We start from the raw sequence: 27,375 nt of genomic DNA, 5'->3' as shown, positions 1-27,375 counted from the left end.
TCATTGATTCCCTTGAGGCAGAGCAGAAATCGGACTTTTACACGGGCTCCGAAATCAGTAGTACCACTAGATGACGGACTTGAGCAAGACTGTCAGGCTGGGTTTTGAAGGTGGCTTCTATTTTTCCAAACCTTGGCCACCGAGCTTCAAAGGTACTGAGTTCCTTGTGTCAAATAAATTGAACATTCTCTGTATTTCCTCCTAGTGACCCCGTGACAAATAACCCGAGGGTAGTAAATAAAACAGTGAGCCTGGCGAGTGCTTGAGAGAAGTCCCATTCAATTTCTGTTTTCTTTCTCCATAAGTTATTCCATTTAGTGAGAAGCTCCGGTGAGTGGTGCTCTACATTATGTCACAGAAACATTTGTCACAAATGTGCCCTTGCAATAACAGTAATGCAGTGTTTGACGACTCGGTAGCTTTTACTTTAATTAAATGTTTTTTTTTTCAAGATGAGACTGCAGGGGTGGCTACTTGTTGCCGTTGGTTGTAGTGGTGGAGCCACAGTTAATCTTAAAGACTCTGGCCAGGAACACTTGTGCCAGGAGTGTGTCTACAAAGTATAATACATCCAGATTGGTGTGATTCAACTGAGATGCGAATTAATTCACGACATTCAGTAGTAAGCATAGACAAAACTTGATGTTTGCTCACCTTTTCACTTGGCAATAGGTGTAATTTCAGGTTTAAGAAAAGAGTATCATCGTGACCACATAAATTAAGATGTGGAAAGCAAATCTTTCAGAAGACAATATCCCTGAAGTAATTCTTAATTCTGATTGATTATCAAAACATGTGAAATAAGTTTTATGCGTGATTTCAGTGCAGCATTTCAGAGTTACCAGTAAGAGATATAAACTCATTATTGTGTCAGTAAGCTCAAGAAGTTGATTATTAAATAACGTTTTACTAGGGGGACAGCCTTAAAATAAATTTAATCTCAGAATATTTATGGCCGTTGATTGGCATGTTAATAATATAGTTAGGAAATAAATGGCTATTGAGTGACGTGTGCCCTTCATATATACAGTAATAAATTTGTGACAGGCAGTATAATCTTCCTCTGGGATTTTCAGGACACACTGAGCATTTTCTCTTGTCTGAATGGAGCTGCTAACATAAGGTAAAAAGATTTTGACTGGCGAATACATTCAGACCTATTTGCCAGAGCGTTCGAAGGTATTTCAATACGTTCAAACTTATTCGCAAGTATGTTCGACCATACTCACAAACATGTTTGAACGTACTTGCAAATACATTGGAACATACTTACAAATAGGTTCGAACGTCCTTGCGAATATGTTCAAATGTAGTTGTAGGCTAAATGCTACAAATGCAGCATTTCTTTCTGGTGCCATGGGGTATTGATAGCATTTGACCTTCATTTTACCAGCACAAGGCGGGCCGGTGGTCGACTGGTTAGCACATCGGCCCCACAGTGCAGAGGTGCAGGGCTTCGGTCTTCTTGTGTGGAGTTTGCATGTTCTCCCTTTGCCTGTGTGGGTTTTCCGCAGGTACCCTGGTTTCCTCCCACATTCCAAAAACATGCATGGCAAATTCACGGAACACTCTAAATTGGCCCTAAGTGTGACTGTGAGTGCAAATGGTTGTTCGTCTTTGTGTGCACTGCGATTGGCTGGCAACCGGTTCAGGGTGTCCCCCGCCTACTGCCCGAAGACAGCTGGGATAGGCTCCAGCACGCCCTGCGATCCTTGGGAGGATAAGTGGATCAGAAAATGGATGGATGAATATACAGTACCAGTACATTCAAAATGTAAATAAGGAAATATTGTACATTCAAAATTTGACATTATGTCACAGAAACATTTGTCACAAATGTGCCCTTGCAATAACAGTAATGCAGTGTTTGACGACTCGGTAGCTTTTACTTTAATTAAATGTTTTTTTTTTCAAGATGAGACTGCAGGGGTGGCTACTTGTTGCCGTTGGTTGTAGTGGTGGAGCCACAGTTAATCTTAAAGACTCTGGCCAGGAACACTTGTGCCAGGAGTGTGTCTACAAAGTATAATACATCCAGATTGGTGTGATTCAACTGAGATGCGAATTAATTCACGACATTCAGTAGTAAGCATAGACAAAACTTGATGTTTGCTCACCTTTTCACTTGGCAATAGGTGTAATTTCAGGTTTAAGAAAAGAGTATCATCGTGACCACATAAATTAAGATGTGGAAAGCAAATCTTTCAGAAGACAATATCCCTGAAGTAATTCTTAATTCTGATTGATTATCAAAACATGTGAAATAAGTTTTATGCGTGATTTCAGTGCAGCATTTCAGAGTTACCAGTAAGAGATATAAACTCATTATTGTGTCAGTAAGCTCAAGAAGTTGATTATTAAATAACGTTTTACTAGGGGGACAGCCTTAAAATAAATTTAATCTCAGAATATTTATGGCCGTTGATTGGCATGTTAATAATATAGTTAGGAAATAAATGGCTATTGAGTGACGTGTGCCCTTCATATATACAGTAATAAATTTGTGACAGGCAGTATAATCTTCCTCTGGGATTTTCAGGACACACTGAGCATTTTCTCTTGTCTGAATGGAGCTGCTAACATAAGGTAAAAAGATTTTGACTGGCGAATACATTCAGACCTATTTGCCAGAGCGTTCGAAGGTATTTCAATACGTTCAAACTTATTCGCAAGTATGTTCGACCATACTCACAAACATGTTTGAACGTACTTGCAAATACATTGGAACATACTTACAAATAGGTTCGAACGTCCTTGCGAATATGTTCAAATGTAGTTGTAGGCTAAATGCTACAAATGCAGCATTTCTTTCTGGTGCCATGGGGTATTGATAGCATTTGACCTTCATTTTACCAGCACAAGGCGGGCCGGTGGTCGACTGGTTAGCACCTCGGCCCCACAGTGCAGAGGTGCAGGGCTTCGGTCTTCTTGTGTGGAGTTTGCATGTTCTCCCTTTGCCTGTGTGGGTTTTCCGCAGGTACCCTGGTTTCCTCCCACATTCCAAAAACATGCATGGCAAATTCACGGAACACTCTAAATTGGCCCTAAGTGTGACTGTGAGTGCAAATGGTTGTTCGTCTTTGTGTGCACTGCGATTGGCTGGCAACCGGTTCAGGGTGTCCCCCGCCTACTGCCCGAAGACAGCTGGGATAGGCTCCAGCACGCCCTGCGATCCTTGGGAGGATAAGTGGATCAGAAAATGGATGGATGAATATACAGTACCAGTACATTCAAAATGTAAATAAGGAAATATTGTACATTCAAAATTTGATGGTTTTATTATGTCTGCAGTGCATGATTTACGTTCAGCATTTTTTTTTCCCATAATGCATGCACAATTCAATACCCCATGGCATCATGGAAAAATACTAGGTTTGGAGCGTTTAGCCTAAAAAACGTACAGACGCTCCCCGATTTACGAACATTCGTGTTGCGAACAACGGTACATACGAACATTTTTGCGGGTACAGGTATGTCGAAAAATGTTCTCGGACAGAGATGCTGTAAGTTAGATTTTGTATTGCGCGCCTTTTTCCGAGTACTGTAGTACTTCTTTCTGCCGCTAATACCGACGTGAGGCGCTGTGAGAGGAGGAGGAGGAGGAGGAAACGCCTGTCCCCATGAAGAAGTTTGAGACGGAACTCTTGGCCGAGGGGTTTTCGCTCATAGATAAAGCCATCGCACTCTTCAAGCAGCAAGACCCAAATATTGAACGTTGCACAAAGGTTGCAAATCAAATGAATGATGCCATACAGTGCTACTGCATCATTTATGATGAGAAAAAGAAGAAAACTGTGCAATCATCGTTAGATCGCTTCTTTCAGCCTGTAGTAGACTACACCCTCCAAGGAAGATACTCGTCAACCCTCATCTTCTTCTCCTGGACCCTCAACTTCTTCCTTCATTGATGTTACGGAGGAGGAAGTAACTCTTGAAGCCCATTCCAGCGGCGACGAAGACCCTCTCGGCCCCATGATATAAAATCCTCCTCTTCCTTCTCCTCCCCCTCCATCATCTCCTTAAGCCTTCAAGTACATCTTCCAAAAGTAAGTTGAACTTCATTTTATTATACTTATATACACCTTAAACATACTTATATACGCCTTAAACATACATTCCATACAAAATATAGCACTGAAGCAACTTACGAAACGAATTCAGCTAACGAACGATCCTTCGGAACGTATCTCGTTCGTAAGCTGGGGATCGTCTGTATTTGCAAGTATGTCCGAACATACTTGCGAGTAGGTTTGAAACCTCCTTGCGACTGCATTGGAAAATATTTGTGAGTACGTTTGAACATATTTGCCAGGAAAAAATAGTTTTACTCCGCGCTTCCGTACCTCCACACTTCGGTAGTCTCTCATGTCGTTGAGAGATTTGGAAGCACCCAGACTGCCAACACATTCATCTGGTCTTTCCATTTTCCTTTTTCATTTCTCCGTCTCATGCTGTATGTATTATTTACACACAAATGTCAGCTCTTTTTTGAAGATAAAGAAATCTGAGCAGAAATATCTCATGTAATTTATACACGGTACTTGTATGTCAATAGGATGATTCAAACCCAGGTAGGTCGAGTCAGTCATTTTTTATACACTCTTTTCTTTTGCTCAGAAAGATTTTGAATGTATTTGTTCATTGGGAAAGAGAAATGTACCTAAAAAAATTTCACTACATTGTGGCTTTTAAAGTCAAATACAAAAATGTCACAAAAATTTCCGGAAAAAAAAATGTTGGAATACCTCTGAAGTTGAACCAGGCTAAACTCTTGTTTGACGCCAGTTCACAAATTAGGATGACGATGGCACACAAGATATTACATATCACCTCTGTTGAGCGAGCATAAAATTAACTTTTCACATGTTTTTGCACATTTGCCTTTTCCGATGCCCGTTTGCTCAAAACAAGGACCAGCCCCAACAAGGGGTGTTGTTACAAAGAACATAGAAGGACTTGCATAGTCCAACTCGAGTGTCACCATTGACGTCGTCTCGACCTGTCAAAGTGAATGTAGAGTGTTTGACTGTTTTCCCTTTTCTTTCTACCAGTCCTGTAGTTCTCTTTACACTTGTGGCAGTTACGTGCTGCACATCTTGGAAATTCCCTTTAGAGTTAATGTATATTTTTAATGCAACAATTTGACCCTGTAAGTTGTTTTTTTATTGGCAGTGTTTATGGCGGTCAACAAGCTCGCAGGAAATTGATTGTGCATGTTACTTAATTTTTTTTCCTCCATTTTACTAATGGTAAAAATATGAATATGTGAAACTTGCCTATTAAAAGCACCAAATCTTTATTGTCTAAGGATACGGGCTAAAACCAGAGGCTAGTCATAATATTTAAAAGTCAAAGTGTGACTTCACAAGCCCCAGTAGAGAGTAACAATTAAAAATAAATAAATAAATAAATAAATCAACCAATCAATCAATCAACCAATCAATCAATCAATCAATCAATCAATAAATCACCATGCCCAAATATAATTGTGTTTTGTTGTTGGTTCTGTAGATCTTGGTAATATTTGTAAGACAGTATTCTGACCTGTGACAAAGCAGCCGCGATGTTTCCAGTCTGCTGAACCCTTTCATCTCGGAAGCCTCCATCTTCAGTCAAATCAATACGTGTAATCAGTGTTGATAAATGGGCGAACATTGGCCGTTGTTTCTCAAGGACATGGTCTAGTATCTACATGTTTCAGTGAATGCAGCCAGCAACCTTTGCATAAACTCATGCAGTAATTAATCAATCTATTCGTCCTCGATTCGTATGCAATTATGATGTGTTTATTTTTACTAATATCAGAAATGGAAATGAAAAGCTTTCATTTGATTTGACAGGGCATAATCAGCCGGTCACGCATGGTCAAGAATTTTGAAGATGCTCCGAAGCTCTTGCCCTTCTACTCGAGATGACGCAAAAGCTAAACATCAGTCATGAAATTCAAATAGCACGCGAGGTGAAGGTAAAAGGGTGACTCCATTAAGGGCAGCAGCCCATCGGCTCTCTTATTCCTTCCGATACAAAGACAAAGTGTCGTAAAAGCCAAAATAGAAAGGCAACATGAAAGACTCTGAGAGTGCTTCTTGCCTTGTGGGCACTCTGAGTAGACAGGAATGAGGGTGATGGACTTGAACCATGAAGACACCCCTCAGGGCAATTGACAGCATAACACGTTCACTAGACAGTGTGTTGTTACTTATCAAGAATGAATACACAGCATTTTACTTGCTATCAAGGCTTCAGGGGTCGTTGTGTGTTATAGGTACGTTTTTTTCTTTTTTTTTTTTAGGACAAATGCTTAGAAAGTGAGACAGGTGTGTTTGGTGCAGCCAAGTCAAAGATTTCTTGGCAAGCAGAATCATGAATTTGCATTTTGCTTGATTTATTGTCATCCAAAGTTTGTGCAGAGACGTATGACAGCTGAAGCTCCCCCAAATCGTTTACTGCTCATTACACATCACTCTGACCTGGTGAAAGATAACCTTGCTCGAAACACTGCTTGCAATTCCAATGGGTAGTTTATATTAGATGTGAAGTTACTTAATTTCGATAAAACAGAAAAGGACTGAATACCGGTCGGTCACAGTGCTTACTTACACGTCGAGACATACTGTATAAACATTTAAGCTCACATCCACACCTTTGGACCATGTAGGCTGGCGTTACATTGCAGGTCCAAATGCCCAGTTCTGATTTCATGACAATATTCTTTTTTTTTTTTTTTTCACTGTCCAATTCCACGTAAATTTCAAGTAACATATATCCAATAAGCGCGTCGACCTCACAGTGCAGAGGTACTGGGTTTGATTCCAGCTCCGGCCTTCCTGTGTGGAGTTTGCATGTTCTCCCTGTTGCCTGTGTGGGATTTCTCTGGGTACTTTGGTTACCTTCCACATTCCAAAAATATGCGTGGCAGGTTAATGGAACACTCTAAATTGTCCCTCGGTGTGAATGTGAGCCCGGATGGTTGTTCGTCTATGTGTGCCCTGCGATTTAGCTGGCAACCAGTTCAGGGTGCACCCCCCCCTGCCTACTGCCAGAAGCCAGCTGGGATAGGCGCCAGCACATCCTCCGACCCTTGTGACGATAAGCGGATCAGAAAATGGATGGATATATCCAATATTTTTGAACAGTTACCTAGGCAGCCGCGCCACATGAACACTGCAAAATAACAACATGTGTTTTGTGTTGTTTGGGCAGACATGTGCATTGATGTCGCTGATTTGTGTATTTCAATGACCTCAGGCTCTTTATTGATGATATATCGGCTCTGTCCATTCATGCTACATTTGCATTGGCAGATATTTGATACATTTTGGATTTTGGAGCCACATTTAGAACAGGCCTGATTCCAGTCTGACGATATTCAATTCTATACCTGCCAGTAAATTATCATTATTTTTTTTAATCTTTATGCCATGATGCATATCTGAATTGTGCCACTGAGGAGCAACAAATGGGAATTGGGCACACAGCTGACACAACCCATTTTCAATTTGCCAGGAAAAGATGTCTTTTCCTTTGCTTTTTCTATGTGAAAGCTACCGACATGGAATGGGGGTTGAAATTTACCCGCAAATTTTCCAGCTTCCTTGTTAGTGTGAAAGGTGTACCAGAGGCAGGATAGCAGCTGTGTGAAAGTGGGCAGGCGAAAGCCTGGACATTGTGTTGAAAATTGGAAAGCATGTATTGTATACGTCACACCAGCGACTACTAGGCGGACGTTGAAATTAATCTCATTATCAGTGTGCGGGAAGCCGAGTCAGCTATGTAAACGTACAGTACACACGGAAATGGAAATGGCTTCAGTGATTTCTGAGTTCGGTGCGTCCTCTAGATAGAAGGCAAAGGCAAATAAATAGCTCCACTTTGGCACCTCTGATGAGATTGATTTATGCCAACTGAAAGGAGCTCCAGATTCACTTCAACAAAGATCATTTAATCTCACTCTGGAGCACCAGTGAGGTCTCAGTCTCTCTGTCACTGACTCTGCATCTTCCCTCGTCAAGCTTCTCTGTTTGCCGGGTGGTCAAAGTGCTGTTGTTTTGGCTGCCGTAACCATAATCTAACCCTCCCGTCGCCCGCCTCCTCAGCAGTCGAGTCTTAATTCTTGAGTGATCTTGTCATTTCTGCTTCCTGATGGGGTACTCTGATTTGAGCAGACATGACAGAAGACAGAGTGATAATAGCCATCCCAATGCTGTTTAGTCAAATATGGTTCTGATTTATTTTTTATTTTTTGCTGAAAACAATAAAAAAAAATGATCAAACGTGACAAAATTAAATTGTTTAAAATTTTAATGTCCATTTTCTGTGTTATATATTCTGTTTGGTTTGCCTTGGGAGTCAAGTGCAGCTGTCAAAGTGCCGCAACACAAGAAAGCAGTAAACGTGAGTTTATGAAATGCTTGCTGTGGATGTCTACGTTCTCATCTGAATGTTTAGTGTGAAGTGACTTTCTACTTGGACTAGACCTTCAGATGGAGCTGTTTACTTTGTAAACCAGCCTTGTCAGGTTCCCTTATAGAACACCCTGAGAGCTGGGAGGATTATAGTGGATTATACTAAATCGAGTCGAGCACAGCATGACATGCTCATTGTAAACTGATTCCCTTCCTGTTCTGTTCGATAGGGCCAGTAACTGTCCAAGCGGTCACCGCTGCCAACGCGTCTCAATAAGATGCACTGTGTTCTTTACGTCAGGGTTCTTAACAGAGTACACGGATCAATTAGCACATGTCCATACAAAGTTCATATCGCAGGCGTCAGGCGGAATACTTGTATTTCAAAAATCATCAGCTTTCACTCTGATGATCAGTGCAGGAGACAAATGGCATATTTATTTAACCCTAAACATTGCGTCGTTAAGATAAGATAAGATATCCTTTATTTGTCCCACAATGGGGAAATTTACAGTCCACAGCAGCAAGATAATGGGGAGAAAGAAGAAAGAAGAAAAGAAAACAAACACCGTTCAATTAAGTGCAATATAAATACAGATATGCATAAGGTCGCGGTGCTATTTACAATTGTCTTCCACATCATTTTATTTTATTTTTTATTCAGCAGCCTGACAGCAGTCGGTAGGAACGAGCAGCGGTACCTCTCCTTCTTGCAGCGCGGGTGTAACAGTCTCTGGCTGAAGGAGCTACCTAGTGCTGTCAGGGCGGGCTGGAGGGGGTGGGAGGGACTGTCCATCATAGCTTTTAGCTTAGTTAGCATCCTCCTGTTGCCCACCTCCTCCAGAGTGTCTAGGGAGCAGCCCAGGACAGAACGTTAAAGTGAGCAAGCCATTTTCAACACTTTAGATTGTCAGTAATTTGTGTGAAAAAAATAGGATGCACGTGTGGAGTGACCAATAATATAGATTTGTGAGAAAAAAAAATCAAAAATTCATCAAATTTGGTCATGGGAGGTTTAGGCCCCAGCAATATGGATTATGTATATGGGTTAAATATTGATTGAGGTGCACCCAGAATAATGATATACAGTGATACCTCTACTTACGAATGTCTCTTCATACGAAATTGTCAAGTTTGAAATGCCTCAACAGGAAAATATTGCCTCTTGTTACAAAATAAATTTCAAGATACGAAAGGTAAAAATCCAGTCTGGGCTGCTACTCGCAGCTCCGAGTTTCATGAACGCAACATACTGATAGCTGCTCTGCCATTGGCTATTACCAAGCATCATCCTGGTATCCCATTGGCTAAGAGGGACCTCTACGGAATGTGTCTAAGTGTGTAGATAGATAGATAGATAGATAGATAGATAGATAGATAGATAGATAGATAGATAGATAGATAGATAGATAGATAGATAGATAGATAGATGTGTGTCTCTGCAGCGTACTCGTCATTAGCCTCTCGGGCCATGAGGCGCTCCGATAGTTTTTTACGTAAATGAATCACCCAGAAAGTGTTCATCAGTAGGGCGATCGCTCACTATGCTGATGTTTGCCTTGGACATTTTCGAAGGATTTTTAAAAGCCGACAAAAGCAAACATCCTTGGATCAGTTCTTTACAAAACGCCAGGCAAAAAACACTTCTGAGAGAGAACATGAACTAAAGAGGGCAAAAATTGCGAAGGACGCAGTTAATAGTTAAATTACCGTCATTTTTATTATTTACTCTATTCTTTGTTTTTTACATTATTCACGACTCAAATTTATTGTGCAATAATCTAATTGTAACATGTATTAGTTGCATAGTTTGATGCATGTTTCGGCTTTAGAAAACATGTCTGAATTTTTTTTTTTGGGGGGGAGGGTTTGGAACGGATTAGGGCATTTACATGTGGTTGGCTGACTATAATGATTCAACGTGCGATGAGTGATTCAGTTACTGCGGCATACGTTTCAAATGAGTGACAAAAGCAAATAGGCTAATCGTCACTGTAGCACACATTTGCAGTCAGTGATTACAGAAGCAGACATATACCAGATTCTGTCTGGTGGCTACAATGACCGTTGGATGACGCAGGAGGAACTGAAGTGAGAATTAACTCTTACTTCTGTAATACATAAAATCATGTTAAACGTAAACATTCACCTACTTTCATCCTAGAACGATATGTAGCAGCTTGATGTGCAGGAAGACAGTAATGACGACCTTCAGTCTTCAAATGGCGAAAAGTGCTGATTTGTGTGCTGCTGTGGATGAGAAGCAGCTGCATGTGCTTGGGTATGAATTCTTAAGCGATTGTCTGAGGCAACTTTCAGAGACTTTTGCTTTAATGTTTGTAGCAGGGTGACAGCAAAATACTGATGATGAATGACAGTCCTCTGAGGTTTTAAACACTTGTGAGCTGTGATACGTGAAACTCTGCAGGCAGTCAATAATGAGTAAGGCTGTGAACACCATGAGTTTATCAAATGTTTTCTGTCATTTGTCGGATTACTTTTCCTTTTGTGACGCTGCTCTCAAAAAGAAAAATAATTTGGTGGTTTGATTGGAACACGTTCAGCTTTTAAAAAAAAAATGTCATATTGACGATATTGTTTTCCATATCAATGTTTGCAGTACATATTGAAACAGTCTTGCAAATTCCAATACCTAAAATATGGTACACCTTTGGCAGGAATAGTCGGCATTCAGTAAGATGGAAACTAAAAAGAAAATTGCCTCTAGCAATGCTTTAGGAATGCTTTTTTGCAATGCAAGCTTTCCCAAATTGAAAAATAAACATTGCTGCATTTGACGCAGCCCCACACACAAACGGTAGCGTTTCAAACCGGTTTAGCTGTTTTATTTAACCATTGGCATCCCCGTCAAGTTCAATCATCATCCAGTTCATTTGAAGGAATGGTGGAACGTCTCGTTTGTCGCTGTGTGTGACGTTTTACAAATAGTGCTGATATATTTTCTAATGTGCCAGCACACTCTGGGGGATATCACCACTCATCGACAGTCTCTTGGCACAACTTGTCTTACCGTCTGCCAATACGCTCAGTTGATCTGACTAGCTAGCATGACAGCAAGTGAACTTGAAAGTATGATTCTGGGAGGGTAGGGAGGCAGAGTCGTTAGGATTTATCACCCCACTTAGTTTTAATACCGGATCTTTTCGGCTATAAAATAGGGGTTTCAATCCAAATTTCTCAATAAATAACAAAGTTATAATGACAAAACAGTGGCCTAAGCTAATCTTTTAGTGACCATCGTCACCTATGTAAGTTATCATTCAAATTTGCAAAAGCTTCTTTCATGTTTTGACACCCTTCAGTGTAGCGGTTTGTATGTAACTACAGCTACAGCTAAATGAAGACTTTTGATCACAGGCCAATGTGGCTGAGTCACCAGCCAATCAGAATTTCCATTAGCCGTTTTTTCTTTAAAACATTTTTTTTAATATTTTAGCTCTGCTGTTTTTTATCTGTAGCCCCCACACTATCTCGTTTTGTTTCTCGCGCTTGTAGCACTCTATACGAGACCCGTCTAAGGTACGGCCCAGGTGCTAAATACGGCCCACCCACAGTATCTGAACAACCCTCACAGTGATCATGAGTCAAAATAAAACTATAAAATATGCAGAGCTTTTATTTTGAAGGTTGTGCTTTTGTTTTATGAGTGGTCATTAGTACAGTACAAGGCAGGTAGCGAGCAAGAGCGACTGGTTCCTGCATTGCTGACAATTCAGCAATGCTTTCAAAATATTTAGCGACTTTTCTGACCCCTCTCGCAACTACTTTTCTTCAAACTAGCAAAAATGACAACAGTGGTCCTAATTGTAACATTTTTATTTCCTGCACGGTGGAGGGAATAGGGCCAAGCAGATTTGTCCAAATAATACTCAGAGTAGTTTTACAGTTTCATATACTCTACATATTGAGTGTATTATTATTACTATTATTATTATTATTACATTTGACATCCCTGTATAATTATTCATCGCTCTCAATAATATTATAATTCCCATTTATTTATGGATTTGGGTGTCCTGACTAGGAACGGTAATTTCTGAGCTGTTCAGAATTTCATCGGGTCATGTTGGTACGAGTGCATCCGGTTTAATGCTCCCTTACCAACTCAGGCACTGCATTAGAAAGTGTCATCATAAAAAAAATTCAGGATGACAGTATATGGACCACGCAAGCGCATTGATCCGCATGTTTGTCAATTAACGCACTGCATGGATGTGCATGAATAATCCAAATGGCTAACCAGTGAAAGCGCCAAAAAAAAAAAAAACAGCAAACAAGAAAGTAAACTCTTTGCTTTCAAAATCTTTACCCGCTATGACCTCTCATCCTACCTTGCAAACCACTAGTATGCATCAGACTATTCTATATTCTTGGACTCTCAGCGAACCACAATTGCTGTCTCTGAGAAGCACTTTGGTTCTAGCTGATTTGGGAATATTTGTGACAGGTCTTCCAGGCACGCCATAATCTACAGTATACACATCTTGGTCCCTTTACCAGCAGACTGTGGTGCTGATTTAAGTCAAATTATTTGCCGGGCATGCTACCAAGACATGTCTGAGCGCCAAGGTGTGGATTACGCTGTGCTGGGAATGTAACTCGCACATTCCCCTGTATCATGTGCGACCGAAGTATGTCTCAAACAAGGAAATAAGATAAACTGAAGCAGTAAAGACAAAAAAAAAAAAAAAGAAGAAGAAAAACTGAAATATTAGTGGTCTTTAATGAAACAGAAGCAAACAGGATTCAAAGTGCTGAAGAAAAGCTCTCCGTTAAGGTATTTAGAGAATACGGTCCTATCGAATCGACTAATACAATTTGGGTGACCGAGTTGCAGTGGGTCAGCGTGAATCAAGTGGCAATGGTGGTTATGGATGGATGCCATCCAAACTGATGATGCCCTTTGGAAAAGAGTCGTGTATATGCAATTCATGCTTTTTGTAGTTTTTCAGCTCATATAGAATCATATTTCAACAAATCTCCCCCAGGAATCGGATTGTTTAATTTGTTTGGATTTTGCAATGTCTTTTTTATGGCACCTGTTCGAAAGTCACATTTTCACCATTTTTCAATATTTTTAACGGTGATACGGTCAACTGTAAAAAGTAGTCAAAGTCATGTTCAGACAAAACTCAGCATTTTCTGAACTTTAGACTTGGATGAGGGTGCCTCACAGTAATAAACGATGTGCCTCATGAGTCTCATTTATTACCAGGAGCCGTCACCAAAGTGTCAAAGAGGTTTACTACTAATTTAATTTGAAAATCTAAAATAGTAAAACACCTTTGATAAAAAGTGATGATGTTCATTTCAGATTGCATGGCTCAGTACAATACTTTCATACGAGTCGTCTCATTTCACGTAAGTACCATTGGATATTGCTTTTCTCTTTTCACAGGGCCCGAGACAACCAGTTTACGTTTGGAATGAGTCTTGCCCCTCCAAAATAGCAAAAATACCACTTCAAAGGCAAAACAAATATGCAGATTCAGTGTATCAAAACCTCCTCTGACATTTTTGTGAGCTTTCAAAGGCATTAAAAAAATATTCTGTTCCAAATAGGACAACATTTAGGCTTTAGAAATGTTATTTTAGTCATTAATACACAGTTGTTCTTTGCCATGAATCATACTCAAACTCAATCACAACCAAATGTTCCCGAACCAACTATCAAATGGAGATGTGTCTAAAGTGTATGCATTTAATAAAAAACAATTTAGTTGGTTTTGCTTCATGTTCAACACATCCTTGTTTTATGCCACCGATTTTCGGGTTTGTGCAGCAGTTTCCTTGAGCGGCAGATATTCGCAGTAGAATACGCAATGAGCCTTTATTAACATCTTATCTCCTCTTCTTTGTTGAATGATTCTCCCTTGAATGCATGTGCAATGAGAAGTGAAATACCCCTTGAAAATAGCCTTGCTTGCTGCACGTGTTTGCTCCAGACTCTTGTGTGTCCAAGGTACCCGCTTTGTTGACACTATTTCTTATGATACAAATTTGTTTTAACTTTCCTTGCTAAAGCAACATCCATTTTCCCTCAATCTGGCTGTAATTTGCAACATTGTTATTGATGTACGAAATGGCAGGCGTTATCGTCAAGCAGATTCAAATTGTGCATGGCTATATTATACAAGTCTACGCATAATCCATATGGTCCGATACAGCCTGGATTGATCATTAAATGCCCAGTGCTTAATCAGCACCATACTTAGGCCTTTAATCAATATAAAGGTGGGTGGAGGGTCCAGCCTTACTGACAAATTACAGCCGGTAATTTATGGGAGTTGTGCAAGGGCTTTTGAAATACAGTACCTCCTCACAGGCTACAGCACCTTCACTACCTGACAGGTTTCACTCATGAATTACGCAGCTGACATAGCGGGGCTCTCGGGAGAAAAGTGCCAACTTGGGTGTCGAGAGTTTGCATCAGTTGTTTGTTCTAAAAGAACTTCACAAAAGCTCAGTGTCTTTGCCCCCTTATGTGTGAGTGCTCTGTTAGACATAAATGCCACTCAAATATGGCATGTGAGGTTGAGATTTAAATAAAATGACCTCACAAAAAAAAAAAAAAAGCAGGACTTTTGATCCACTGAGCCATTGCGCTGGTGCGTGTCTCGCAGTGTCTTTATGTCCTGTCCTTTCTTCCAGAGATTTCATCACTTTAATGAAGTTTTGAATGTCATTTGAGTTTGGTGTGAACACTGCAGTGAGGAGATGCGCCGTGTTTGATCATCCTAGTGTCAGTCTTCGCTCGCTTCAGCCCTGCTGGTGTTCGCCCTCTGCAATAAGTGCAGTCCACTTTGGTCGTACTCTCATCTAGTAAGCAAGGAAAATGGGGCACCCGTGTTTCTGAAACCGGTCAGGCCACGTCAACTATTCATGTTCCACAGACGGCAACCTGATTCACTCTTTGTTCAAAAAGGAAAGTAACTAGCGGTCGTTATTTGGTTTGTACTCATTAAGCAGCATCGTACAATGAACAGACTTTCTTATGCAGCATGTGGTTCATTGCATGTTGTTGAACACTGGAAAATTCTTGGAAAGCGTGGTGGATTTTTACTAATGCATTAACCTCAATAAAATATCAGGCCAGGGAAATCGGGTCAACTCTTAAAATGATCCTTTTTTAAATTAATTAATTTATTTTTGAACTCATAGTGGATAGATTTGGTTGCATTAGTTTTGAATGAGTTTCTCTTAAGTTGGCAAAGGGCATTTTACAAAATTGGGGAGAAATCAATCACCAATGAATTGATTTTTTTTTTTTTTTTCAAAATAAAAATTCTTTCATGACCATGTTGTATAAAGTTCCGGATTGGGGTTGCCATGCGGGAGGTCTGCGTGAATGTAGCTGTCATGCTGTTCCTCTTTGGACCTGTAAACTACATCAGGGATTCCCAACCAGTGTGCCGGGGCACATTGATGTGCTGTGAGAGCGCGAACGGTTTGCCGCCGGAAACGTATCAAATTACTTTTTATCAAACTACTGAACTACATTATGAACCACATTCAGAGGCTTGTTTTTTTTTCACCGCTAAAAAGATCATGACAGTATACACTCTATCCCAGATCCTGTAATAGTTGGCAGACAGTGAAAGAACTGTGGAGGAAACCCTTTTAACCTTAAGTGCTTTGTTTTTTTTTTTTTAGGTAGAGCATGCCGTGATTGGTGATTCCCATGCTGAGTTCTTGTTTTGGGGCAGCCATCAGTTTGTGTGGTTGCCAACAGTTGATGTGAGCAAGAGGGTACAAAATGACTTGAATATTCCTCAAGCAAGTCCATTGTCCTGAGTGTGTGTACTTTACTAATTGCTGAACCTTTACTGCATCATTCGGAATGTATTCACTGCACTAGTTTCAGTTGCAATGAAAAAGTTATCAGGATGCTTACTTGGAATACTGAACACTCACACTCACAAAGTATGAGAACAAACAGAGATCTTACTCAGCTCTCTGGACCACCATGTTAGGTATTTTGTGAGCTAATTATCGATTGCATTTATTTTGAAAAACCTCGCCACCCAAAGACATGACAGGGTACAAAGGCTTTTCAGACTGGTAGTGGAAGGCAAGTTCTCAGTTACACTGATGTTAATTAACACAGTAGTAGGAATCAGAAGAACCTCAAAATTTTGAGCCTTGACATTATTAAGTCCTTGTCATGGTCCTGTTGTTGTGCGTCTCCAGCAGGTGGCAGCAGAGGGCTTTCCCTCCAGTGTGCACACCCGCTGCCGTTTCGATCATCAAGTTGTTAAGCCATGTATTTAAGGACTTCCCAAGCGCCACGTCTCCGTCGGATTCTTGACCTTGTTGTTGCTCTTGCTCAAGTGTTGTTTTCTTGACCTCTCGATCTCATCATTGTCATTTTTGCTCCCTAGTCTCTCGCCTTGTATTTATATGATTTTGTCTTTGGTCATGCTCATGTTTTTGTTTTGTGAAATTGGACTCTAGACATTTGATTTATATACTCGGATTTACTCTTTCATTGCCTTTGCAAGCGTATTTTGTGAATGTATTGTTTTCCCTGGTTCTTTTTGACCAGCGATTTCTGTTTATACTTTGTCATTGCGCTTTTGTTATTAACGTCTTTTCCATGGTGGGTAACGTGTCTCTTGGCTCCCATGGTTGCTCCTATAGCCAAGCATCTCTAGGATGACTGATGCTGAAGTGTATATCAGCTCATTGGTTTCCGTGATCATTATGGTTGGGATCACCCTCAGTGCTGCATTCACACTTTCCATGAGACTTTCAGGTGGTACTTCACATAGTCGTTGTAATCGGTTTCTAGGTTGCCCAGCTTTCATTCTCGCCATGATCTTAGCTTTCAGGTCAGTGTGCCTGCAAACAAACACACTCCCTATTTTAAAACTACAAAAAAAAGCAATTCGAATTATTAATAAATCGAAATATACGGAACCCACAAATCCATTATTTATCAAATTAAATACGATGAAATTTCATGACCTGGTTGACTTTAAAATCGCCCAATTAATGTACAAAGTACACAATAACCTGCTCTGCCAAAACATTCTGAAGTTTTTCGAAATTCGAGAAAGCAGCTATGATTTAATTATTCAAAAAACTCAAAACAAGAACAAACATCAAGCAAAGAAGTGTATCTATCAAAGGTGTTAATCTGTGGAATAATTTCGAAACGGACCTGAAAATGAGTAAATCGCTTGCTGAGTTCAAAAACAAATTCAAAAAAATAGTACAAACTACCTACATCAATCAGAGTTAAAATGATAAATTCTAAACATTAAATATAATGAATCAGAACTAAGTTGATAAATAGAGAAAGGTATTGAAATGTCCATTATGAATACAAGAGAAAATTAACACAAGAGTGCCAGGGTGTGTATGTATAAAATCCCGATACAAACCAAAAGTATAAAAATATCACGTTAAGGGTAAAGTATGAGCCTTAATGGAGACTTCTTTCTTCTTACTTTCTTTCTTTTTGCAAGTGTGATAAGTGCTAATAATTGAAAACCACTGGCAGTGAAATGGAAGACCTCCTTCATCAATAAAAGTACGACATCTTAATTGTAGAAGGGACTTCGCTGATCAATTCATGGTTCAATAAACAAACCAAACCAAACCAAACCAAACAATGCCATAGCCTGCTGTCAGAAATGGACTAGAAAAAGAGTAGTGTCATAATGTCATTCTAAAACACCTGTGTCAAACTCAAGGGCCGGGGGCCAGATGTGGCCTGCCACATCATTTTAAGTGGCCCGCAAAAGCCACTTAAAAAGATGACAAGTTCATACTTATTTGCACACATACTTGCGAAAATGTGTACCAACATTTCAGTTTTTCATATGTCATAAATGAGAGAGATATTGTAAGCATTTTCTTATTACCAAACCTCTCATTACAGTTACTGAAACAATAGCGGAATAAAATGTTATTTTAGTCATGTGGGCAAGATAAGCCCTTCATTTTTTTTTTTTTGTATAAGCATTAGGTGCAGCGCAGTGTCAGCAATTTTCTTGCCAAAGTGTAACCAATTCCAAAATTCCCAGAAATTATCTGAAAACTGGATGCGTGCCTCAACAAGACAATCGGTTAACATTGTCTACAATGCCATTGCCTGCTGTCATAAATGGACTAGAAAAAGAGGAATGTCATGTTGTCATTCTAAAACAACTGTGTCAAACTCAAGGCCCGGGGGCCAGATGTGGCCTGCCACATCATTTTAAGTGGCCCGCGAAAGCCACTTAAAAAGATGACAACTTCATACTTATTTGCACACATACTGGCGAAAATGTGTACCAACATTTCAATTTTTCATATGTCATAAATGAGAGAGATATTGTAAGCATTTTCTTATTACCAAACCTCTCATTACAGTTACTGAAACAATAGCGGAATAAAATGTTATTCTTGGCTTCTTTATATAGTTTCAGTCATCACGGCCGTCCAAGGGAAATGGTAATTGTAATGTGGCCCACGACAAAAATGAGTTTGACACCCCTGCTCTAAAAGCTTGCATCTGCACTAAACCTGACATGAACAGTCAGTCCCCAACTTAAAAATATGTTAACATTGACTGTAATGCACTCCGTATAGCAAGGGTGTCAAACTCATTTTTGATGCGGGCCACATTTTAGTTACAGTTTCCTTTGGTGGGCTTTTATGACTGAAACCATACAAAGAAGTGAAGAATAACTGTTGATTCCACTGTTGTTTAAGTTACTATCATGAGGATTTTGGTAACAAGAAAATGCTTCCAATATCTCTCTTATTTATTACATAAGAGAATTTAAAAAAATTGTTAGACATTTTAGAAAGCATCATGTAAGTTGACATGTTGGATCTTCTTTTGCGGGCCACATAAAATGATGTGGCGGGCCAGATCTGGCCCCCGGGCCTTGAGTTTGACACCTGTCCCCTATAGGGTGAAGTATATATTTCATCTCTACAGGTATCTAAAATCATATTTTCTGCTATGGGATGCTGGTTTTCTTCCAATTTGTTTGAACTTCAACAACTTGCAAGGATATGCTGGATCAGATAATGGATGAATTGATGGCTAAATATCAGTTGTACAAAATGTATTCACTTGATTTATATTTATGATGTAGTCACTCCTAGTGTGAGTTTGTTGACAACCTATACCTGTTTGACAGAAGTGTTGGGTAATTTAGAATTTGCCTCTCCAAAGACCTGAAATAGGGTATTCAGTCTTTGATGAACCATTTGAGATATTAATCAATTCTCTTGTATCTTTTTTTTGTCTGATGCTAAAACACAATGTGTTCTCTGCTGCAGCATGACGACCCCATTTTTCTACTACCTTTATCTTATTGCCTGCTTCTGAATTTCATCTCCTTGAACCAATCTCAGTCACATGAAACTGTGCATCATAATTTTGTGTCTACCCAAAACCCCAGAGAGACCATCGAGTGAGCTCGCTCTGTCAGCAAAATGGTGTTGTCCATCATTAAAGAGCCACATAAGGGCCACAGGGGAGTGAACTGGTCAATGAAGCCTTAAGTTCCTTAATAAAGCTCTGAGATTCGATGGCTTTGCTAGGCTCTGGCAGGTAGACATTTCATTAAGATCTTAGTGGCCCTTTGGTGGCACATTGGAGGAAAAACCTGGGATTAGTATTGTTAATGAAACTGGAGTTCTGGTTTAGCGTTCATTAAAGGGTCAGGATCAGATATAGCCGTGGTACTTCTTTATGGTATATTTTTACGAGGACTGCAGTCACTTAGGTGTATTTTGGGTTACCAGCACATCGCCACCTTTACCGTTGACATTTTTATGATGATGCACTGTTCTCTAAAATGGTTGTAACCTTGCTTGGGCCAACATTTGTAAAATGTAGCAGTCAACATTAGTGTCAAATCATGATTGGACAACCTAAATGGACACTGTGAATGCATGTACCGTATGACAGTAAAACGATGGACTTACAAACACAAGTATAATATAAATAAAATACTTCAGCGGGTTAAAAATGTTTCAAGAAGCCCACTTTTCTTTGGAGACATTCTAGAAAATGTAATCGTTTATTTGTTCAACGTGTGTAAATATTCTGTGGAGTGTCTTTGAGCAAGCGCATCTTTCTCACAAATTGCTAGGAGTTGAATACAGTATAATTATTCAAATTGAGGTGTTCTGTTATTCATGTCTGTTTCGTCTTTTTCAGTAATTTTATTTAATGTAATCGGGCCTTATTCACTAATACATGCGTAGAAATGTTCTTAAGTTAAAGAAAAAACTATCGTATTCATCACACGTGCGCACGAGCCTTTTTTCTTTCTTTTTTTTTCTTTTTTTTTGCAACACGGTGCGTATTCTCATGACTCAGAATTCATTCTAAATGACAGCTCATGCCCATGGAGATCTAATTTGCAAAAACTCTGCCCCTATTTCCTTTTAAAAGGGCATTCATTTGACACATCTTAGCCAACGCGCAAAGGTTTAAAGTCGGGAGAGATGGACCCAAAACATTAATAACTGTCTTAATCTTAACCATATTTTCAAAAGGTTGGTATCATCAGAGAGGAAAGAGAAAAACTGACAAGTAATGGTGATGTTGATCATTTTTAATTGATTCCAAAATTAAATTAAAGGACACGACACACAAAAACATCCAGAAAAACCCCGTGCAAAATGACGCACACTTGTATAATACGACCGCCAAATATCAGCCTTAAAAATATGCTTTTTTTTCTCAATACTTGTGTCTTATATGGTCCCCTGATTTTCTGGCATTCTTTATAATTATATATATAAAAATCCTCGTCTCACCCCTCGGGTGGTGTCCATCCCTCATTCAGCTCGGGTCCTCTACCAGAGGCCAGGAAGCTTGAGGGTTCTGCGCAGTATCCTTGCTGTTCCCAGCACTGCCACATTATTCCAATTCTGTTGGAATATATATATATATATATATATATATATATATATATATATATCAATGCAGGCATCTATTATTGGTGGATTTCCGCGATTAGTGCGTCATCCGTTTAGCTTGGGTCCTTTTTAAATTCATTTAATGACCATGAAGCAAACCACCACAAATCACAGCATTATTTAAAGCTATAGTCTGGAATGCTCATACAGTGTTAACATAAAACATATTTTCCAGTTGGAGTTGATGTTTTGTTTCTCCTCCCTTTAGATGATCACTTAATGATTTAATTACTGCTGTTAGAAGCGTGTTTTTTTTTCCCAACCGTACCTCCTAGTGGTTTTTAAATATGTGCATGCTACCATGGAGTATGCTTTCCTGATTTTCATGTTCTGCTTCAGGTTCAAGAAAGAGGGCGGAGGACAATGGGAGCCGTTGGTGCCTCCCCCCAAGTGCTGCTGTGGCTCAGACTTTTCGGCTTCATCTCTCTGGTGACCACCCTCAACCCAGATGATCCCAACGTGTGCAGCCACTGGGAGAGGTTCGGTTCCAAAACTCTAATTGCCAATATACAGCGCACAATATAAATATTCAGCCATTTTCATCCATTTTCTGAACCGTTTATCCCCCACAAGGGTCGCGGGTGTACTGGAGCCTATCCCAGCTGTCTTCGGGCTGTAGGCGGGGGACACCCTGAACCGGTTGCCAGTCAATCGCAGGGCACGCATAGACAAACAACCATCCATGCTCACAGTCACACCCGGGGACAATTTAGAGCATTCAATCGACATATCATACATGTTTTTTGGAATGTGGGAGGAAACCGGACTACTCGCAGGCACGGGGAGATCATGCAAACTCCACACAGGAATCCAACCCTGCACCTCTGCACTGTGAGACTGATGTGCTAACCACTTGCCCACCGGGCCACCCAAAATGAAATATTGCCACTTAAAATAATACAGTGAACTAATAGACCCCTGTTACAAATCTAGGCTGACAATTTTGTCAGTAATCGAGCAAAAAAGGTTTACTCTTGAGGACGGACTGAAACTGTAAATTCAAAATGATGCTAATGTGACCGCTTGAGTGGCCTCACCACTCAGAGCTAGAGCATAAAATAAAAGTGGAAATTCTGATCAAGGTAAAAACGGGTGCTGGTTCGGTGATCGATAATCTCGGAGGAACGACTGGTTCGCCTCCAGCCTTCCTGTATGGAGTTTGCATGTTCTCTCCGTGCCTGCGTGGGTTTTCTCTGGGTAGTCATTCTGGTTTCCTCCCACATTCCAAAAATGTGCATGGTAATTTGATTGAACACTCTATATTGTCCCGAGGTGTGATTGTGAGCGTGAATGGTTGTCTCTGTTTGCCCTGCAATTGTCACCACGCCCGTGACCCTCGTGAGGATAAGCGGCTTAGACAATGGATGGATGGATGGATGGATGGATGGATGGATGGATGAATGGATAATGAAGAATGATAGGATGCATCATGGCTGATTTTCAAGGAAACACCACACATTACCATACAGGAGTAAAAATCACATGATTGAGTTGATAAATTGAAATTCATTGATGAATCCTTGAATATCATTTGGTGTCCTTTACACTAACTTTGCCGTAGTTACTTTTTAATGAAACTTTAAAAACCTTGTCGAAGAAGTCTATGAATTAAACATTGAAGTTTCTGCTGCACAAAGCTCTTTTGATTATCTGATTATTACATCATTTTTTTTAGATGAGAAAGTTGCTGTCACTTTCGCTGCCAAAGCATATTAACGTTCTGCATGTACTGTTCTTCTAGTTACGCAGTGACCGTCCAAGAGTCTTACGCTCATCCATTCGACCAGGTCTACTATACTCGCTGCACTGACATTCTCAACTGGTTCAAATGCACAAGACACAGGTATGAACATTTTATGGAAGTCTTTACTTAGTTTCCTACTCATTAGCCATCCTTATATTGATATGATTCAGGAATATAAATCTTGGCATTTGTTCATTGTAATATAAAAGAAGAAAATCTTAACTGGTTTATTGTCAAAATGTCAATAAATCCTCTCTGATTTTTGGATGACCATTAGTGTGCATGATCAAGTGAAGACACAGAATCATGTGTTCCCAGATCCCTCCTGCTGTCTGGTTCTGTATGTAGAGTAGAGTACAGTGTAGTACTGCTGTACCGGAGTGTGACAGGCAGTCTAGCTCACACTTGGCAGTTCGACCCTGTCTGATGTGGTCATTTTCATGAAGGACTGTCAGCGTATTGGCTTTAATGATCACATTAAGCTTTATAGCCACCGGTTAAGCTCCTTCAGCTAAGAGCTGAGTCATTGAACTTAAGAGGGGAAAAAAAGTCGGAAAACATCGTCCTTGAGTGGGGAGGAGGGACTCACTTCGACATTTAAGTTACTTTCATCTTTTCTGAAGCGGTATGATTGCACCATGTTTGTACGAGATTCATTTTTTTTTTTTAAGAGATTCCATTCTAAACAGAATCATGACATTTGATCAGCAGTCTTAAATGTTTCTTAAATTAAGTTGCACTATTTTAACAAGAGCATGAGCAATTTTGTAAGGAACAAGGGCCTCTTTCTTCATGGCATCCGGCACACACACACACACACACACACACACACTCATCTCAGAAAAGAAGTCCCACCCGTGACTGAACCAAAGCCTTAATTCATATGGCTAAATCTATTACTTTAGGGGTGGAATGGTGATGACTGGTTAATGCATTTGCCTCACAGTGCAAAGGCCGTGGGTTCGAATCCGGCCCTGGCCTTTCTGCATAAAGTTTGCATGTTCTCCTCATGCCTGTATGAGTTTACTCTAGTCTAAGTCGAGTCCTTTCCAAAAACATGCATGGTAGATTATTTGAACACTCTAAATTGACCCGAAGTGTGGTTGTGAGTATGAATGGTTGTTTGTGTAAGTGTGTCGTGCAATTGGCTGCCGGCCAGTTCAGGGGATTTTTTTTTTTTTTTTAAGAGATTCCATTCTAAACAGAATCATGACATTTGATCAGCAGTCTTAAATGTTTCTTAAATCGAGTTGCACTATTTTAACAAGAGCATGAGCAATTTTGTCTGTATGAGTTTACTCTAGTCTAAGTCGAGTCCTTTCCAAAAACATGCATGGTAGATTATTTGAACACTCTAAATTGACCCGAAGTGTGGTTGTGAGTATGAATGGTTGTTTGTGTAAGTGTGTCGTGCAATTGGCTGCCGGCCAGTTCAGGGTGTACCCCGCCTACCACCCGAAGACGGCTGGGCGCCAGGCTCCAGCGCGTCCGTGACCCTCATGAGGAAAAGTGGTTTGGAAAATGGATGGATGGATATTACTATAGGACATATTCTTATTCTTATTCTTATTATTGGCATCAGTACAAAAAAAAATAATCCGGAAACATTTACTTCCATCTCTGATTAAATGTTTTTTTTTTTAAACATTTGTTAACCAGTAATACTTTTTCTGGATACTTATCTTGTTACGACCCAACAGTTACAAGATTAATTTGTTTGCAGTTGAGATTGTTGGGTTTGCAGGGAGGTGAGTGCTAAAGCCCTCACAGTGCACATGTAGAGTATGAGTGATTATGCTCCATATAACAGTGACAAGCTAGAGAAGTGGGTAAGCCTTCCTTCCTGATGCCTCCACATATGCGTGGCGACTCATGTTTCATACATACCATTGATGCTGCCTCTACTGGAATGATAGCTACCGGCACAGTGCCAAGCAGCCCTAGAATCTTCATTGTTACATTTAAAATAAATAAATAAATGAAATCACATGTATAACTAGTGAAAAAGAGAAATACAAATTTACCAGGTTAAGAACCACTGAATTAAATGAAGCGACATGATTTTCCTCTGCTCTTCCTCTTGTGGGACAGGTTTGTAAGTCACGTTGTGTCTGATTTACGTACTTTTATTTCTATGCATGTGGCAAGTTGAAGTCTATTGCGTTTGAATAAATACCAAATGTAAAATATATTTCTATTTTTCAGTCAGCTGTTATAAACATATTTTGCACTGTACATAAGATAGGATAAGATAAGATAAGATAAGAAAACCTTTTTTTCTCCCACAATGGGGAAATTTGCAATCTACAGCAGCAGAATTGAAGGGGGGTGGGGGGGGCTAGAAAAGAAAAACAAAGTATTGCATGCACAAAATAAATGTTTCAGAAAAAAAAACTGGAGACAGTACAGAATGCAGTATAAAATATAAAATATAGATATACGCATATATGCAACTGCATGTATGCTGCGTAAGGTGACTGCTATTTACAATGTATGGATGGGGTGAGTCCAGGTTTTCATGCGTGTTTATTGAGCAGCCTGACAGCAGTCGGTAGGAATGAGCGGTGGTATCTCTCCTTCTTGCAGCGCGGGTGGAGTAGTTTGACTGAAGGAGCTACCCAGTGCTGTCAGGGTGGGCTGAAGAGGGTGGGAGGGACTGTCCATCATAGCTTTTCGTTTAGCTAGCATCCTCCTGCTGCCCACCTCTTCCAGAGTGTCCAGGGAGCAGCCCGGGACAGAACTGGCCCTCCTGACTCGTTGCTCCAGTCTCTCTCTGTCCCGGGCTGAGATGCTGCCTGACCAGCAGACAATACCATAATGGATGGCCGAAGCCACCACAGAGTCATAGAAGGTCCTGCCTGTTTGGCATATTTGCTGCTGAACAAAATAGTTCAAACTCTGGGTCAAAATCAGTCATGTCGTACACTATTTTCTTCGATACACAATTGCATCAATATGTTCATGTTTCTTCCCCAACTACCAGTGAGTTTGTGTTCATATCTCATCCAGGATCAGCTACAAGACAGCCTACAGAAGAGGTGTGAGAACCATGTACAGGCGACGCTCTCAGTGCTGCCCCGGTTTCTTTGAAAGAGGAGACCTGTGTGTTCGTAAGTTGTGGCATTTTTTTATTCATTGCATTTACATGATATGGGTCCTATGCGAATGCATGTTTTGCTTGACAGCTAATAGAAAATAAAAAAATGTCACGACTTATCATGACAAAGTTTAAAGACTGATTTTTAAAAAAATAGTTTATATACATTGAAATTAATTATGGTTTAGACTTGAATATATCAAAATATATTTTTCATGTAGGACACCCAATGACAGCGAAGGCAGATTTAATATACTTTTATGGAGGACACTCAATGACAGTGAGGATTTATATTTGAAAGCATACGAGTGATTGTCTGAAATCGCAGTGAATTTTAAGCGGGACAAAACCTGGTCAAATGGATGGATGAACTAATGCGATATCCAAAACACTTTCAGTAATTTAAAAAAACAAAACAAAAACTATTCTTTTGGGTGTAGTTTGTCTGTCAGTTGTGAACAGTATGTGTACATATCCTCTACTGTTCCCACTGTGGCTTGCGCTTGCTCATTCACAACTGCCTTCTTCTCCTGTTTGTCACCCACCTGGTTGTCCTGTTCAATTTATTGGGCACCACTACTTCATTAGTCTGAAGTGGATGTGCCACAGGATCTCAGCTTGGTCTTTTGCAACCACCTTTGAAGGTATTTTCCTGTGTGACTCAGAAACTTTGAGACCATACAAAACACAGATGCATTTGAACACTATTCCAGCTACTTGGTAATCATCTTCTACTCTATCCTGTCTTCATATGCATTAAAACACAGGTGTCAAAGTCAAGGCCCGGGGGCCAGATCCAGCCCGCCACATCATTTTATGTGGCCCGCGAAAGCAAATCATCTGTGTCAACTTCCATGATCCTTGCTTAAATCTGTAATTTCTTGCTGAAGTCTCAAATTGTCATACGTAATAACTAACGGTGACATTTTGCAATAATTCTGTTACCCTGTTCACATTCACTTGAGCAATAATTGAGAAAATACTTGACTGACTTCAAAAATAGTGAGTCATCATTTTTTTGTGTACAAGTAATAATGCGATGTGATGATTAACAATTATTCTGTTTCACTGTCTTATCGGACCTCCAAGGGAAGACGTAACTCCAAAGTGGCCCGCGACAAAAATGAGTGTGTGTGTGTGTGTGTGTGTGTGTGTGTGTGTGTGTGTGTGTGTGT

At 40.0% G+C, this 27,375-nt stretch overlaps 1 protein-coding gene across 6 annotated transcripts in view; it reads left to right on the top strand.

Moving 5' to 3' along the window:
• Positions 1–27,375, top strand: part of LOC109514361 (multiple epidermal growth factor-like domains protein 11) — a 108,781-nt gene that overhangs the window by 763 nt on the left and 80,643 nt on the right. For all 6 annotated transcript variants that reach the window (XM_019867391.1, XM_019867390.1, XM_019867388.1 and 3 more), the window contains exons 2-4: positions 21,699–21,838; positions 23,101–23,202; positions 26,113–26,213. In XM_019867391.1, coding sequence (XP_019722950.1) covers positions 21,723–21,838; positions 23,101–23,202; positions 26,113–26,213 — 319 coding nt within the window. In that variant the 5' untranslated portion in view covers positions 21,699–21,722. The remainder of the gene's footprint in view (positions 1–21,698; positions 21,839–23,100; positions 23,203–26,112; positions 26,214–27,375) is intronic.

The sequence above is a fragment of the Hippocampus comes genome, unplaced genomic scaffold, assembly GCF_001891065.2.
Source record: "Hippocampus comes isolate QL1 unplaced genomic scaffold, H_comes_QL1_v1.1 scaffold2, whole genome shotgun sequence".
In the NCBI taxonomy this organism is placed as follows: domain Eukaryota; kingdom Metazoa; phylum Chordata; class Actinopteri; order Syngnathiformes; family Syngnathidae; genus Hippocampus; species Hippocampus comes.
Note: the sequence above shows the minus strand (reverse complement) of the source record. Positions and strands in the feature narration are given on the sequence as shown.